Here is a 17,792-nt window from a genome sequence, read left to right as displayed (position 1 = left end):
CTTCATGCCTCTACCTCTTATTCCTCCTCCATAATACCTAAAACCTCCTTTAACCAGATTTTTAGTCATTTGCCTGAATATTTCAAGTGGTTCTGTGATATTTTGTTTGATAATGCTTCTGTGAAGTACTTTGTTTTTCAATAATTAAAGGTACAAAATGCATACAAATTATTATTCAAAGATGTAATGACATAGGAATGAGTGTCTGTAGTTTCATTTTTTTTGCTGTTGTGTTATCATGCTTTATTTTTGCCCCTGCTGCAAATGACTATTAATATTTGTGCAACTAAATAAATAGGTTTACTTCTTATTCCTTCATTACTATTAAATGTTAACATTCCCATTTGCACTTTAAAGAATTTTGATGCAGACATCAATGGGGTGGCAATTGATGGATGCTGGCAAACTGATAGCCAACGTCTCCTTAGCGAGGTGATGGTGGAACACTTCTTCCGACAAGGAATGCTGGATGTGGCAGAAGAACTCTGTCAGGTAAAGTGATGTGGTCTGCAGTAGTTTGTATTCTATAGTGTTGGCAATTCCTCAATCTTTTCTAAATTGCTTGTCTGAAATTGATAAGAAAATTTCAGGATGGAATGCATTTATCACATGATCTTTATGCTTCACTACATGTATTTGTGTCACCCTTTCACTTTGTCTCTTCACTTTTGCATCATTCTTTTTGCTTATGCCATGTTACAGCAACTACATTCTTATGTGAAAACTATTTATTGCTTGCTACAGAACTTGCATCTTTACTCTAAACAATTCCCCCACCACCCTCACCCCATGTCTTTTATATATGTTGCACGCGTATATCTAAGCGTACTCTCTTGCAAAGAGAAAACAAATATAACCAGTCAAACCAAAAATACACTAGCCCATTGGGAGCACTTTAACATAAAACAAAATCAAAATGTAGGTTCAGCTTCCATGATGGCCATCTGTCACAAAAACTTTATGGTGTAAATACATCTAAATACTTACCTTAATTAACCTTTTTCGACATGTTTTGATACTCATTCAGTGAAGGAGAGTGTTACAGCTGGATCTTCTGGCCTAGATGTTAGAATGCTCCCATTGTGCCATGTGAACCCTTGCAAGAGCCATCTAAGTAGATATTTTTAGTAAAACCACATATGCCACCTTGATAAAATGAAGCTGTTATAATTGGAAACCCTATAGATTTTAAAACCTTATCAGGGAGTGAGGGAAATTATTTTATCATTGGCCATATTTTTTCCGTATCCTTCCACTCCTGTCTTGTCTGTAGCTGCTCTTGTTGTTTGACAAAACTATTTTGAAAATTTTCTGTTTTATTACCTACTCCATGCCTTTCCAAAGTGTTCTCTTTTCTACATTATTTTTTCATGATATTTATCCTCATGCTCAGCAGTTGTGCTGTTTTAACATCCTTCTACTTTTTCCCCCTCGTTGACATGGTCCCCCTATCCTGAGTAAGCTCTTCTTCCACAACTTGTAATAAATGTTTGCCGATCCATGAGGTGTGCCCATCTGTCTCCACTCCTCATTACTGCTGCTAGCACAAGCCATCAACCATTTTCTTCCGCCACCCCTTAAATTCTCCTATTTTCTTCCCCCCCCCCAGAATCTACCCTGTACTTGTTTGCTGCCACTGTCTTTCAATCTTTCTATAACTCTTTCCTCTGTTAGTAAAAAAATTGTATCAAGCATATTCACATTACTTAGCATTTCTTGTACTGTTAGGGTATCTCAATAACTTCATAATTTGCAACATGTAGTTGCTGTTGCAGTGCCTGCTGTCATTACATTCTGTATGTACTGCACCACAGTAGGAGATGTGCGCTTTAGTGTTTTGGCCTTTGAGGAGACAATTTTAAAAATGCAGTGCTCCCACTGGCTGTCTGTAAATAACAGGCTTAAACATCTGGAACTACTTCAGGGTCATTGTGAGCAATACGGTGGGAAGTGCAATAGAATCATAGAGTCATAGAGATGTGCAGCATGGAAACAGACCCTTTGGTCCAAACCGTCCATGCCGAACAGATATCCCAACCTAATCTAGTCCCACCTGCCAACACCCGGCCCATATCCCTTCCTATTCATATACCCATCCAAATACCTTTTAAATGTTGCAATTGTACTAGCCTCCACCACTTCCTCGGACAGCTCATTCCATACATGTACCATCCTCTGCGTGAAAAAATTGCCCCTTAGGTTTCTTTTATATCTTTCCCCTCTCACCCTAAACCACCACAATAAAATGTATGCTTATGTTTAGCACTGAAGAATAGCATATAATTGTCACAGCCTGAAAAAAATGCACTTTGATTAGAATTGATACAGAGAAGAACAGAAAATTGATTCATATATGGCAGGTTGGTTATGAAAAAAAAGTAGAGGAATTTCAGTTTTATGCTTTTGAAGAAAGTGGTTAAGCTTGAAACTTTTTTCTTTATTCACTTATGGGACGTGTGTGTTGCTGGCTGGCCAGCACTTATTGCCCTTTCCGAGTTGCTTTCGGGAAAGAGGTGGTGAGCTGCATCCTTGATAAATTGCAGTCCATGTGAGTAGGTAGCCCCACAAAGCCCTGAAAGAGGTGATTCCAGGATTTTGATCCAGTGACAATGAAGGAAAGATGATTATATTTCCAAATCAGAAGGTGAGTGGCTTGGATGGCCATTCCATTTATCAGCAGCCCACGTCCATCAAGATGGAAGAGATCATAAGTTTTGCAGATACTGTCTAAAAATCTTTCGTAAATTTCTTCAGTGCATCTTGTAGAAAGTCCATATTGACTTAAGCCTTATAGATGATGGACAGCTTTTGGGGAATTTGGAGGTGTGTTACTCGCAGCATTTCTAGCCTTTGACCTGCTCTTATAACCACTGTATTTATACGATGAGTCCAGCTGAAGATGATTGAACCTAGGATGCCACCATGAGGAACTTCTGCAAAGATGTCCTAGAGTTGAGAAGACTGACCTCCAATAGAGGGGCACACTGGCTCAGTGGTTAGTACTGTTGCCTCACAGCGCCAGTGACCCCGGTTCAATTCCAGCCTCAAGTGACTCTGGGAGGAGTTTGCACACATTCTCCGTGTCTGCGTAGGATGTGGTAGGACTGCAGAGCTTAGAGCTGATCCATTGGTTGTGTGATCACTGGGCTCCGTCTATCACTTGCTACTTATGGTGTTTGGCACGCAAGTAATTCTGTTTAGTGGCTTCACCAGATTGAACACCTCATTTTCAGATATGCCTGATGCTGCTGCTGGCATGTCCACCTGCACTGTCCATTGAACCAAGGTTGATCCCCTGGCTTGATGGTAATGGTTGAATGGGGGTATGCCAGATATATGATTTAGGAGCAGTATTAATCTCGTTTGCCCCCTCAGGCCTGTCATACCATGTAATAAGATCACATTTGATATATTCCCACCCAACCTGTTGACCTTTCACTCCCTTTGCTTACCAAGAATCTATCCACCACAATGTTAAGATTTTAAGAGTTTTTCTACCACCTTTTGAGGAATAGTTTCAAAGACTCGCAGCCCTCAGAAAAAATTCTCCTCTTCTCTATCTCAAATTGATGACTTCTTATTTCCTTATTCTTATATTCCAATCCATTTATAATGACGGCATTTGGCATAGTAAATCTCACCACTATGTTTGACCTGACTAACTGAGTCAAAAAGTGTGACTCTGCAAAAGCACAGCAGATCAGGCAGCATCTGAGGAGCAGGAGAGTCGATGTTTTGTGCATAAGCCCTTCATCAGGAATGTAGGAGGGGACAAGGAGGCTGAGAGATAAATAGGAGGGTGGGGCTGGGGGGAAGGTAGCTGGGAATGCAATAAGTGGATGCAGTTGGAGATAATTGTGATAGGTGGATGGTGGGGAGGAAGATGGACAGGTCAAGAGGGCGGTGCTGAGTTGGAGGGTTGGATCTGAGAAGAAGTGGGGGAGGGGAGATTTTGAAACGAGTGAAGTTGATGTTGATGCAATATGGTTGAAGGGTCCCAAGGAAGAAGATGAGGCGTTCTTCCTCCAGTTGTCGGGTGGCTTGGATTTGGCAGTGAAGGAGGCCCAGGGCTTGCATGTCCAAGGGAAGTTGAAGTGGTTGGCTACAGGGCAGTGGGGGTTGTTTGGTGAGTGCTGTCCCTGAGATGCTTCCTGAAACGCTCCCTGAAATGCTCAGTGAGTTGGCTTCCTGTCTCCCCGATGTGGAGATGACCACGTTGAGATCAACAGACACAGTAGTTGAGGTGGGGTGGATGTGCAGGAAAATCTCTAGATGTGAAAAGATCCTTTCGGGCTATGGATGAAGGTGAGGGGGGGAGGTGTGGGCACAGGTTTTACACCTCTTGCAGCGGCAAGGGAAGGTGAAGGGGAAGTGGGCCTAACGAGGGAGTCACGGAGGAAGTGGTCTCTCTACAGATAAGGGTAGGGAGTGAAATACATCTCTGCAGGTGGGGTCTGATTGTAGGTGGCAGATATAGTGGAGGATAATGCACTGTATCCAGAGATTAGTGCAGTGGAAGGTGAGGACCGGGGGATTCTATCTTTGTTGCGATTGGATGGGTGGAGTTTAAGGGCGTAGGTGCGAGAAGTGGAGGAGATGCACTGGAGGGTATTGTTGATTATGTGGGAGGTTGAAATTGTGGTCTTTGGAGTAGGAGGCCATCCGGGATGTCCTGGAATGAAATTGCCCCTCCTGGGAGCAGATATGGCAGAGGTAGAGGAATTGGGAGTAAGAGATTGTGTTTTTACAGGAGGTGTAGTCCAGGTAGCTGTGGGGTCACAGAACCACTTAAATCAGCTCACGTTGTAGTGTGTTTTGATTGGAATTAATTATATTTTGAGATGCTTTTTTTTGTTCATTGCATAAGGGTCTCACTGGCTAGATCAGCATTAATTGCCCATCTGAATTACCCAGAGGGCAGTTTAAGAGTCAGCTGTGCGTCTGGACTTGCATGTAGACCAGGCCAGGTATGGATGGTAGATTTCCTTCCCTACTAGACATTAGTGAACTAGATAGGCTTTTCTGACTATCAACACTGATTACAGGGTTTCCATTACAGTAGCTGTTTATTCCAGGTATTTTATTGAATTACCGTTTCATCTGCCAACATGGGATTGAACCCTTGTCCCCAGAGTGTTAGCCTCAGGTTCTGGGTTGCTAATGACATGAACACTGCACCACTACCTTCCCTTTTGGGCAATAAGTGATTTAGTTGTCTCTTGTCCAGAATGATTTGTCACTTTGCTTCTAATATAAATGTTGTACCCATTTGTCCAATAGGAAGCTGGCTTGTGTATAGAAGGAAACCAAAAGGAGCCTTTTGTAGAACTTAATCGAATCTTGGAAGCACTCCGAGTAAGAGATCTAAGGCCTGCATTGGAGTAAGTCACAATTTTTAAAAATATTACACAGTGATTTTTAAAAATTTGCTTGAACAAAATTTGTCAAACCAGCCACAGAAAACCTGTCAGCGTTGGCTGTCGTCTTAGCAAAGGCCTGAATATGGTGATATCTTAAAACAAAGGACTGTGGATGCTGGAAACTTGAAACAAAAACAGACATTTCTGGGGTGACTCAGCAGCCCTGGCAGCATCTTTGAAGAAAAAGCAGTCAACACTGTAAAGAAGGGACACTGCATTCAAGATGTTGTCTCTGCTTTCTCTCCATGGATGCTGTCAGATTGGTTAAGTTTCTCCAGCAATTTCTGTTTATATCCTAGAATATGGTGTTGTCTGATTATGTTTATGGTATCAAATGATAACTTCATTATCCATCTTTGCTATCAATTGTGCAACTCATAGAATCATACAGTACAGAAGAGGCTCTTTGGCCCAGCAAGGCTGTACTGCCAAAAATTTACAGTCATTGAGTGATACAGAAGCAAAATACTGCTGTGCTGGAAATCTTGAATAAAAGCAGGTAGTAGAAATACTCAGTAGATCAGGTAGCAGCTGTGTAAGAGAAGTGTAGTCAGTGTTTGACGTTACCTCTGATGAAGCATCAATAACTAAAATATTAATTCTGCCTTCTGTCTCCACAGGTGCTGCCTGACTTGCTGACATTTCCAGCATTTTCTGTTTTTGATAAGTCCTGAACGTGTCCAACTTCTAAAATGTAAATTTTTCATGAAAAATGCAATACAATTTTGCTCAAATTTGAAAGAGTGATGGAAGACATTGAGTTTTTTTTTGAGTTTGGAGGTCTGTGAATATAAATTTTGCAAGAGTTTGGCAGTCTCATGGACACTGTTACTGGCTCGTAATATTCCATATTTTTTTGTTTAATTAACTGAATTTAGGTTTGCTATCAGCTGCAGTGAGATTGTTTCAAATGTATGAACAGTTACTCCAGGTAACTGGTCAGGAATCCAGTAACATAACCACTATGCTATGATTTTGTTGGCTTGTAGGGTTTCCTTTAATACATTTGTAAATTTATTTTCTTTCAAGATGGGCAGTTGCAAACCGAGAGATGTTGATGGCACAGAACAGCTCCCTAGAATTCAAACTACACAGATTATATTTTATAAGCCTGTTAATGGGAGGCACAGAGAATCAGAGGGAAGCACTTCAGTATGCCAAGAACTTTCAGCCTTTTGCAATAAATCACCAGAAGGGTAAGCTACATTTTGGCATGAAAATTTATACTATGGGAACTCATATTTTATGATGTCTTACAATAATACATTTTTTCTCAGATTTTCTCGCTTTTTCTCCTGTAGACAATTCAACAGGTGTCACTTGTGATTCAATTCCTTATACAAACTAACTTATTGAATAACAACATGCAATTTATGCTGCCTTTATATAGTAAAATGCTTCAAGGTGCTTCACAGGCATATTATCAGTTAAAGCTTGACACCAAGAAGGCTTGGAAACATTAGAACAGCTGACTAAAAATTTGGTCACAGTGATAATTTTTAAGGAGGGAATAGAAGGGTGGGGAAGATAAGAAAAGGAATCCCAGAGTATGGGGTCCTGGTCACTGAAGGCATAGTTGATCTGACAAATGGAATTCAGAGTACTGAAGAGGATAGAATTAGTAGAATGCAGAATTCTTGGAAGGTGGACATTGTAGAAATAGTGAGAGATGAGGCAAGAGACGGTTATGAAAGCAACAGTGAGAATTTTAAAATCCAAAATGTTTCACCTACAGACTGATGTACATAGGAACATAAAAATTGGAACAGAGGGAGGCCATTCAGCCCTTTAAGCCTGCGCCACCTTTCTGTATAATCGTGGCTGATCATCCAGTTCAATATCCTCTTCCTGCTTTCCTCCCATACCCTGTAATCCCCTTATTCCTAAGAAATATATCAAGACATTGTATTTTGGCCTCAACCACTTTTCTGTGGCAGAGAATTCCACAGGCTTGCCACACTCTGGGTGAAGAAACTTTTCCTAATCTCAGTCCGGAATGGCTTATCCTTAGCCTCTAATCCCTGGTTCTAGACTCCCTGGTCCTCATGAACATCCTGCCTAGTTCAGTTAGAATTTTATAGACTTCTAGCAAGTGTCCTCTACAACCCCTACCCTCGTTGCCCCCCACTTTTTTTAGATTTAGATTAGATTCCCTACAGTTTGGAAACAGGCACTTTGGCCCAACAGGTCCACACCAACCCTCCAAAGAGTAACCCACCTAGACCCATTCCCCTACCCTATAATTACCCCTGACTAATGCACCTAACACTATGGCAATTTAGCATGGCCAATTCACCTGACCTGCACATTTTTGAATTGTGGGAGGAAACCCACGCAGACATGGAGAGAATGTGCAAATCCCATGCAGACAGTTGTCCGAGGTGTGAGTTGAACCCTGGTCCCTGGCGCTGTGAGGCAACAGTGCTGATCACTGAGCTGCCATGCCACTACAACAACTGAGAATAATTCTGTTCTCACCCTGTCTCTCCAAACCGTGCATTTCCTTCAGGGATCTCCTAAGCGGGATATTGACTAATTTTATATATCCTATGGAGCAAAGTTAAAGGCTTTGTATCTGAATGCACAAAGCATTCAGAATAAAATTAATGAGTTAACAGTATAAATAGAGGCAAATGGTTATGATTTGATGGTCATAGGGAGACTAGGTTTGAGAATGGAATGTCCAAGGGTACTCAGTGTTTTGAAAAGATAGGCAGGAATGAAAATTATGCGGAGAAGCTTAGATAGTAAAGGAAAAGTTCAGTGCTGCAGCGAGAAATGATGTAAATACTGGTGATCAAGACATAGAATCAATCTGTGTATAAATAAGAAATAGCAAGGGAACGTTCCCTAGAGGGAGTAAACTATAGGGTACCCATATAGTACGCCTGCAGTAGGGGACAGTATAAACCAGGAAATACTGGGGGTTGTGAGAAAGATATGGCAATAATCATGGATGATTTTAATATGCATATAGTCTGGATTATTGAAATTGGTCATGGACCCTCATGGGAGAGATCATTGAATGTATTAGGAATTATTTCTGGAACAGTGAGTTGTGGAACCAACCCCCAGGGAGCAGGCTATTCTGGATTTGGTGGGATGAATTAATGATATTACAGTAAAAAACTTTCTAAGGAAAGTAATCACAAGATGCTCAAATTTCAAATTCAGGTTGAGGGTGGGAAGCTGGAGTCTCTCATTAGTGTTCAGGAGCTAAACATAGACGCAAGGGCAGACTTTGTTCTTGTGGACTGCACAGGAAGACTAAAATGTCGGATAGTTGATGAGCAATAGCAGATGATGGAGATATTCAGTTCCTCCCAATGAAAATGTATTCCAGAAGGGAAGTGAGTTTGTATGCTGAGGTGGGTGGGAGAAACATCCATGGCTAAGCAACAAAGTTAAAGAGAACAGAAAGGCAGAAGCTAAAACATATTATATTGTAGGCTGGAATATTATGAAACATTTAAAGATTAAGTGTCACTAAAAATAGTACAAGTAAATTATGAAATATAACTAGCACAAAATATAAAAAAAGACAGAAAATGCTACTACAAAAAGGAAGAACGTCATTGAACTGAATATTGGTCCTTGGAGGATGAGACTGGGGTGTTATTAATGGGGAACACTGAAATTGTGGAACGCTAAATTCATACTTTATTAATTTTTCACAGTGGAGGACATTAGTGCCATCCCAATAGTAACAGGTAGTCCAGAGTTTAGAGAAAGGGAGGAACTTAAAACAGTTGTCACCGCAAGGGAAAATGTATTGAGCAAACTATTTGGATTGAAGGCAGACAAGTCTCCAGGACCAGATGGTCAATATCCTAGTGTGTTAAGATTGAAAAGAAGATGTAGAGTGGATGCAATCTAGAACAAGAGGTCATTATTTTGAATTTGCAACCCCTTATCCTAAAACTATGAGAAATTACTTTTCTCAAAGATCGCAAATCTGTGAAATTCACCATCCCCAAGTGCGGTGTATGTCAGGGTATAATATGAAGAGTTACTGAGACAGATTTTTAATTAGCAATGGTTTGAAGGCTTAGGGAGTGATGGCAGGAAAGTGGAGTTGAAGCTGAGATGCGATCAGCCATGATTGTATTGAATAACGAAGCAGACTTGAGGGCTGAATTGACCGTTTCTGCTCCGAGTTCATATATTGTATCCTAAAGAATTTACAGAATATCAAAGTATCTTTATCCTTACATGCGCTGAAGTCAATTAATTTGGAGATTGAACCTGAGACCTACCCGACCAGTATGATTCAATCTACTTAAGAAACTGACTCAACAAGGTAGACTGGTAACTTCGATCTACAGCATTATGTATTTTGTATTGGGATTGAAAGCCACAGTGCAGCTCATCCTCAAAGAGATTGGAGGGTTTGAGCTATAGGGAGAGGAGGAATAGGGTGAGGCTTCTTTCCCTGGAAGATCAGACGCTGAGGAGTGACGTTTTTAGAAATTTATAAAATCATGAGGGGCATGAATAGGGTGAATAGCCACGGTATTTTTCCCAAGGTAGAAGAGTCCAAAACTAGAGGGCGTAGGTTTAAGGTGAGAGGGGAACAATTTTCATGCAGAGGGTGGTGCATGTATGGAACGAGTAGCCAGAGGTGGTGGAGGTGGGTACAAGTACAGCTTTTAAAAGGCATCTGAATGGGTACATAAATATGAAGGGTTTAGAAGATTTGGGCTGAAAATGTGTTGCTGGAAAAGCGCAGCAGGTCAGGCAGCATCCAGGGAACAGGAGAATTGACGTTTCGGGCATAAGCCCTTCTTCAGGAAAGGCTTATGCCCGAAACGTCGATTCTCCTGCTCCTTGGATGCTGCCTGACCTGCTGCGCTTTTCCAGCAACACATTTTCAGCTCTGATCTCCAGCATCTGCAGCCCTCACTTTCTCTCTGATAAGGCACTTTCTCCTTAGAGGATTTGGGCCAAATTCTGACAAATGGGAATAGATCAGTTTTGGATATCTGTGCAGATGAGTTTGCGCAAAGGGCCTGTTTCCATGCTTTATAACGCTGACTCCATTTGTAGAGGGAGAAGAAAATGGGTATTTTAAATTAATGACAAGTACAGGATTTAAAAGATGTTGCAAATCTATGTAATCATTTCTCATGAGCAAATTTATTCTGTGAAAGTGTTTTTCTTTATATTTAACTTGAATGTGAAAAGTTGAAAACCATAAATATTGTGTGTGGAGGTGAAAGGGTATGAAAGAAAGAACAAAATTAAGTAATATATTTATAATAAAACTATATTTTATGATTGCAGAAGTATTTTTGGTTTAGAAGGTTGATACATGTTTGTTTTAGTTGAGAGAGATGTATTCTGATTTTTGTTTCTTTACAGATATTCAGGTGCTAATGGGAAGCCTCGTTTATTTGAGACAGGGCATAGCAAACTCGCCATATATGCACCTGTTAGATTCTAACCAGTGGGCTGATATCTGTGATATCTTCACCAGGGATGCATGCTCTCTCCTTGGTCTCTCAGTCGAATCACCACTGAGTGTCAGGTATGAGCAAATATCATTAGATCTGTTTACACTATCATACGTTGAGGTTTCATGCTTATTAAAAACTGAACTGAGATTACCTAAACTGAACTGAAGTTAGTTCTAGAGAAGAGTCAACTTGGACTCAAAATGTTAACTGTTTCTCTTTCCATATATGCTGTTACACTTGAGTATTTCCAGTGTTTTCTATTTTTAGACAAGCTAATTCTGTCGTTTAGGCCCAACACAGCATCTTAAGTCCAATCTGAAAATATTTGATTCCAGGTTCAAAATAAAATATTAGTGTGCAAACACGGGGACGTATGTTATATGCTTTGAATGCAGATGATAGCATTATTGGCTTGGACAACATTTATCACCCATCCCTAACTGCCCTTGAGAAATGGTGGTGTAATGCTACCTTAATCTGCTAGAGTCTGTAGTGGGTAGGTATACCATACAGCTGTTAGGAAGCAAGTTCCACGATTCCAACTGCTGGTAAGTGAAGGAGCAGTGATATAGTTCCAAGTCAGTGATGTATTGCTTGGATAGGAAGTTTGTATGCTGTTCCAATGCCCTTGTCCTTCTAGGTGTTGAGACTGAGTTAAGAAGGTGCTGTGGGAGAGTCTTGTTGAGTTGCTGCAGTACACTTTATATATGATATAGACTGCTATCATAGTAATAAAGGGAATGAACATTGAAAATGGTGGATGAAGTTAATGTCAAGTGCACTGTATTATCCTGGATGGTTTTGAGCTGTTGACTACACTCATCCAGGCAAGAGAAGAATATACCATCACATTCCTAATTTGTGCCTTGTGGACAGGCTTTGGGGAGTCAGGAGATGAGTTACTCGCTGGTGAATTCCTAGCCTTTGACTTGCTCTTGTTGTAAACGTATTTATATAGTTAGTTCTGTTTACTTCTGAACACCTTCTGTACAAAGATAACTGCCAGAAAGTTGAAAAATTGATTATTTATTAATGGTAATGCTGTTGAATGTCAAGGGGAAATGTTTCTTGTGTGGCACAAATTTTACTTGCCATTGATCAGCCCAGTCCTGATGTTTCATGTGAACACTGGTTGCATTGTTATCTTGTGAGTGGTGCTGAACATTGTAGAATCATCCATGAAGCTTCCAAAAACAAAACCTAAAATACCTAAAAAAAAAAAAGCAGCCTGTTACTGCCAGAAAGCTTTTGCATCCTCCATCTTGGATTACCCGGGAGCGCAAATCTTAGCAGGACTTATACACATTAATGGTAAAGTCTAGGGAGTGTTGCTGAACAAAGAGACCCAGGAGTGCAGGTTATAGCTCCTTGAAAGTGGAGTCGCAGGTCGATAGGATAGTGAAGAAGGAGTTTGTATGCTTTCCCTTATTCTTCAGAGTATTGAGTACAGGAGTTGGGCGGTCATGTTGCGGCTGTACAGGACATTGGTTAGGCCACTTTTGGAATATTGCGTGCAATTCTGGTCTCCTTCCTATCAAAGGATACAAAGAACAAAGAAAATTTACAGCCCGGGAACAGGCCCTTTGGTTCTCCAAGCCTGTGCCAATCCAAATCCACTGTCTTAACCTGTTGTGAATGTTGTGGAACTTGAAAGAGTTCAGAAAAGATTTACAAGGATGTTGCCAGGGTTGGAGGATTTGAGCTGTAGGGAGAGGTTGAATAGACTGGGTCTGTTTTCCCTGGAGGATCAGAGGCTGAGGGGTGACCTTATAGAGGTTTATAAAATCATGAAAGGCATGGAAAGGATAAATAGAGGTGGGGAAGTCCAGAACTAGAGGGCATAGATTTAGGGTGCGAGGGGAAAGATATATAAGAAAGCTAAGGGGTGACTTTTTCACGCAGAGGGAGGTACTTGTATGGAATGAGCTGCCAGAGGAAAGTGGTGGAGGCTAGTACAATTGCATTTAAAAGGCATCTGGATGGGTATACGAATAGGAAAGGTTTGGAGAGATATGGGCCGGGTGCTGGCAGGTGAAACTGGATTGAGTTGGGATATCTATTAGGCATGGACAGGTTGGACCAAAGGGTCTGTTTCCATGCTGTACATCTCTATGACTCTATATAACCTCCTGCTTCTGACATATGATGCAAGGGAGATAGTTGATGAACTAGCTGGAGAATGTTAGGCCTAGGACATTACCCGAAGGGATCCTGCAACGATGTCCAAAAACTGGGATGACTGTTTCCAATGAGTGCAGCCATCTTTGTGCTAGGTGTAACCAGTGGAGAGTTTTCCACGGTTTCTATTGACTTCAGTTTTACTCTTGATGTCATACTCAATCAGATGCTGTCTTGATGACAAGGATAGTTGTTTTTCCCAGTAATATTACACTTTTCAGTATGTTTTATGCAACTCTTATGTTTAGTAAAACATTCTAACTTCCAAATTGTGCTTTGCCAACAATACTGGGAGATGGCTTGTTGAATAAAAAGACTAACAGGATAGTAGGACCAAATGGGCACTTTCTGTGCTGTATATCCAATGTAATACAATTCTGTAATTTCATCCTGATTATGGTGTTGTGTATGGGGAAATACTTTTATTCACTTGATGGCAGTGTTGCGCCACTTCAAATACACGTATGTAAATTATCAACAGGAGAATATGTTGCTAATCTGGTCCTCCCTGAGGAGGCACAAAGGCTGAGTGATCCTTCTCACTTTTAAGAATGATTCACTTTGGCTATCTTCATGCATCTTAACTGACTTGAGAATTGTAATTTTGTTTTCTCAGCCAGGGACTATTTTGTTTATTCAGAAGACAATGATCATCATCATGTTACAAACTAGAGTAGTTGTGACTGAACTATATAATCATTAGGACTTAATCGATCTTACCAGTATTTGATCTACTCAGAACCTTCTAATTAGCAGTTCATATGTTTTGTAAAATGTCAACACCTTTTCAGAATAAAATCTTCAAGGTTGCTGAATCTTAATTCTCAAATCTTGTACAGTTGGAGGTCTTGCTACATTAATGAAACAAAATGCCAAGTATCTTCTGTTTGCAAAAATTATTGAAAACCAAATTCACAGTATGTTGTATATCGTGTTTGAAAAGTTTTCATATTAAATTGATACATGCATCTTTTGTTTATTAAGAATTATTTGTTCAGTTTTTCAGCAGGGTGCATTGCATTGCCAGCTCTCATTAACATTAAGGCAGTAATCGAGCAGAGACAATGCACCGGAGTTTGGAATCAGAAGGATGAGTTGCCAGTGAGTGCATATTATTATTTATGTTCAGATTGTATGTAAACCCATTTTAGACTCAGATGCTTAGTAGACTTTGGATCAAATTGGGTTCGGATGTTAGAAGTGGCAGCCAAGCTGGGGAATTGCTATTGCTGCCTTCTGTTATATGGCAATTAGCAAGTGAAGGATGCACTGTTCATGTTGTTCAAATTTTTCCAGTTGGGTAATTGCTTGATCTCATGATGACTTTTGAAGCTATTTCAGAATATATTGGAAATGCATTAAATGAGTCATGTGGAAGAAGGGGAATGAAATCATCACCAGTCAGAATACTTACTTCTTATCCCTGTTTCAGTCCAAGTTCAATGTTGAACACCTTAATGAAAGCCCTAATGTTATCAGCAAGTATTTAAGGAAATTCCTGATATTTTGCACAGAGTGCTATGTTCTCATTTTAAAGCCTGCAACCATCATGTTGAAGCAGTCTTGAGTCGGAAACAGGAGGTGCATTGCAGTCTGGATTTCTAAGGCTAACCACTTTATTTTAGCTGAGCACTAACCTATCCACACAGTCCACAAGTAAGTTTACATAGACCTTCCCACAATCATGAGAATATGTGGACTTTTTCACGAGCAACAGGTTTGCAAATTTATTTTAAAGAAAGGCCAGGAAGTAACATTTAACTTCCACAAGGCTATGGAGCACTATAATTTTGGGCAATTCATTATAGGAAAAATATAAAACCAATGGAAAGTTACAGTTTAAATCTGTACATTCACAAAAGCCCTGGTGAAAGTTGTTTCACTTTTTTGGCTGACCAGTGAATTTCTGACAGAACGTAGTCTTGGGGCAGCGCAATACATTCTTTTACAGGGAAAATCACAGCTTGTAATTCATCCCTATTTAACATTAAGTTGCGAGTGTGGCAGATATGAGAATAGATGTTGTGAGAAGTAGAAATGTTAAACAGTAATTTTCCTATTGTTTTGTAATGCTATGAAACAATTTTGCATCAAGTGATACAGAGAAACAGAAATTGAAGTTTAGCAGTTTGAGTAGAAATGAAAGCTCTCTCTAAAGAAGCTGGTGTTTTCAATCCTGATATCCAGGCTGCTGGCTGCAGTCTCTGCACTTGCAATTAGTTGCCTTGAGGACGGTTGCCGCCTTTTCAATATTTTATATATAGTGAAGAAAAACACAGACAACTGCAGTGAGTTGCATTGAGTATTGGGATTAGATTTTATTATTAGGTATGAAGTACAAAGATCTCTTAAAGAGCCTATACAGAACTGAAATTCGGAGTGCATGCCTCAGTTGAGAGCTTCCCTCATGCTGATATGTCATAATTTGGAATTAGAGGAGAAGTAGGTACTCTTGGGTTCTTAGTAATATGTGGCTGGTGTAATTCACAAGCATCTTTATTTTTAAAAACAAAGGTTGTCTACTATTAAACAAAACTATGTTTATGGGTTGCTTTCATATCATTCTTCAATTACCTCTTAAGATTACTATTCTTTATCTGCCTTCCTTGGCTTCCAGTATGCGACAGACTAATTACAAGATCATCATCTTTGTCAAATCACTGCTTACTTTTCTGATCTCCTTTGGTACACCGTTCTCGGATATAGATGCAGTTACAAAAAAATTCTCTACCTAATTTGTTTGGTACCTTGTTTTAGCTCTCAAAGAACTAATTAAAATTCTCCTTGACGGTGTCTTTTCAATCTAATCCAATCCAGTCCTTTTCCCACTTTCCCTCTTTCTTGATTCTTATCATTTCTGAAGCATTACTCTCTTGCAAAAAAAAAAGCCATATTGTTGAATGCTATTTTCCAATTTGTTTTTAGATCGAAGTAGACCTCGGTAAAAAATGTTGGTATCATTCGATTTTTGCCTGTCCGATTCTTCGACAACAGACTACAGAATCCAATCCACCAATGAAGCTTGTCTGTGGCCACATAATCTCACGAGATGCTCTGAATAAAATGATTAATGGAAGCAAGTAAGTGCTGTCACAGAAACATCCAGAAAATGAGGGGTTTCAATTTCATATTTGCAATAATTGATCACTCAGAACAAATAGTTAGTAGGACATCCTTGGTGATTATTTACAGAATTGTTTCATTACAAAAGAAGTAGGTCATTCAGCTCCTAGTAATCTTGTTTTAAATTCAACTAGATTACGTTCAATTATGGTCCATTCAGAAGTCACACGACACCAGGTTATAGTCCAGCAGATTTATTTGAAATCACAAGCTTTTGGAGTGCTGCTCCTTCATCAGATGAAGGACTGGAAAATGACTGATATAATGACCTGTTTAAGAATGGAGGGAGGCAGAAGACAAACTATAGGATGGTTAGCCTGACCTCTGTTGTTGGTAAGAATTTAGAGTCTGGTATTGAAGAGGCAAGTGGGCTAGTTTAGTTTGTGATTATGTTCGGCATGGCCTGGTTGGACCAAAGGATCTGTTTCCATGCTCTATGACTCAGATTATAGAGTACTTGAAAGTGCATTGTTAAATAGGGCTTAGTCACCAATGGGAGGTCATAACAGACAAATCTGTTGAATTCTTTGACAATGTAATGATCAATTTACATAAAGGAGAGCCAGTAGATGTGATCTATTTGGATTTCCAGAGCCATGAGAAATGAAGGTTACATGGATATGGGTTGGGGGATGCCGTTTGGAGGGTTGGTCTGCACTTGATGAGCCGAATGGCCTGTTACCACACTGAAGGAATTCTGAGAAGATAAGAGCTCATGGTCTTATGGGCAAGGTACTGGCATGGATTGAGGATTGACTGACTGGCAGAAAGCAGAGAGTGGGGATAAAGGAGTCCTTTTCATGATGATAGCTGGTGACTAGTGGAATTCCACACGTGTCAGTGTTGGACCTCAGCTATTCATGTTAGACTATAAAGATCTGGTCCAAGGGTACCAAGTGATCTGGTGGGCGGCACGGTGGCACAACCGTTAGCACTGTTGCCTCACAGTGCCAGAGACCCAGGTTCAATTCCCTCCTCAGGCAACTGTCTGTGTGGAGTTTGCACATTCTCCCCGTGTCTGCGTGGGTTTCCTCCCACAGTCCAAAAATGTGCAGGTTAGGTGAATTGGCCATGCTAAATTTCCCGTAGTGTTAGGTGAAGGGGTAAATTTAGGGGAATGGGTCTGGGTGGGTTGCTCTTCAGAGGGTCGGTGTGGACTTGTTGGGCTGAAGGGCCTGTTTCCACACTGTAAGTAATCTACTCTAATCTAATACTAAGAGTATTGTTGCGAAGTTTGCAGATGCCGAAAAGATAGGCGGAGGGCAGGTAGTGTTGTGGACGTGGCAAGACTGCAAAAAGACTTAAACAAGCTAGGAGAATGGACAAAGAAGTGGCAGTTGGAATGCAGTATGAGAAAGTGTGAAGTTAGGAAGAATAGATAGGTCACTGTTTTTAGCTTTAAATTCTAAATTATGCTTTAGAGTCATAGAGATGTACAGCATGGAAACATATCCTTCGGTCCAACCCGTCCATGCCAACCAGATATCCCAACTCAAACTAGTTCCACCTGCCAGCACCCAGCCAATATCCTTCCAAACCCTTCCTATTCATATACCAATCCAAATGCCTCTTAAATGTTGCAATTGTACCAGCCTCCACCACTTCCTCTGGCAGC

At 40.4% G+C, this 17,792-nt stretch overlaps 1 protein-coding gene across 2 annotated transcripts in view; it reads left to right on the top strand.

Annotated features, from left to right (window-relative positions):
* The window catches only part of rmnd5b (required for meiotic nuclear division 5 homolog B), a 47,955-nt gene that overhangs the window by 25,179 nt on the left and 4,984 nt on the right, over nt 1–17,792 (top strand). For both annotated transcript variants that reach the window (XM_043703942.1, XM_043703863.1), the window contains 6 exons: nt 358–492; nt 5,281–5,381; nt 6,450–6,616; nt 10,782–10,947; nt 14,053–14,155; nt 15,980–16,134. In XM_043703942.1, coding sequence (XP_043559877.1) covers nt 358–492; nt 5,281–5,381; nt 6,450–6,616; nt 10,782–10,947; nt 14,053–14,155; nt 15,980–16,134 — 827 coding nt within the window. The remainder of the gene's footprint in view (nt 1–357; nt 493–5,280; nt 5,382–6,449; nt 6,617–10,781; nt 10,948–14,052; nt 14,156–15,979; nt 16,135–17,792) is intronic.

This window comes from Chiloscyllium plagiosum, chromosome 1 (assembly GCF_004010195.1).
Source record: "Chiloscyllium plagiosum isolate BGI_BamShark_2017 chromosome 1, ASM401019v2, whole genome shotgun sequence".
NCBI classification, from domain to species: Eukaryota; Metazoa; Chordata; class Chondrichthyes; order Orectolobiformes; family Hemiscylliidae; genus Chiloscyllium; species Chiloscyllium plagiosum.
The sequence above is the reverse complement of the archived record's forward strand: the minus strand, read 5'-3'. Positions and strand labels throughout refer to the sequence as shown.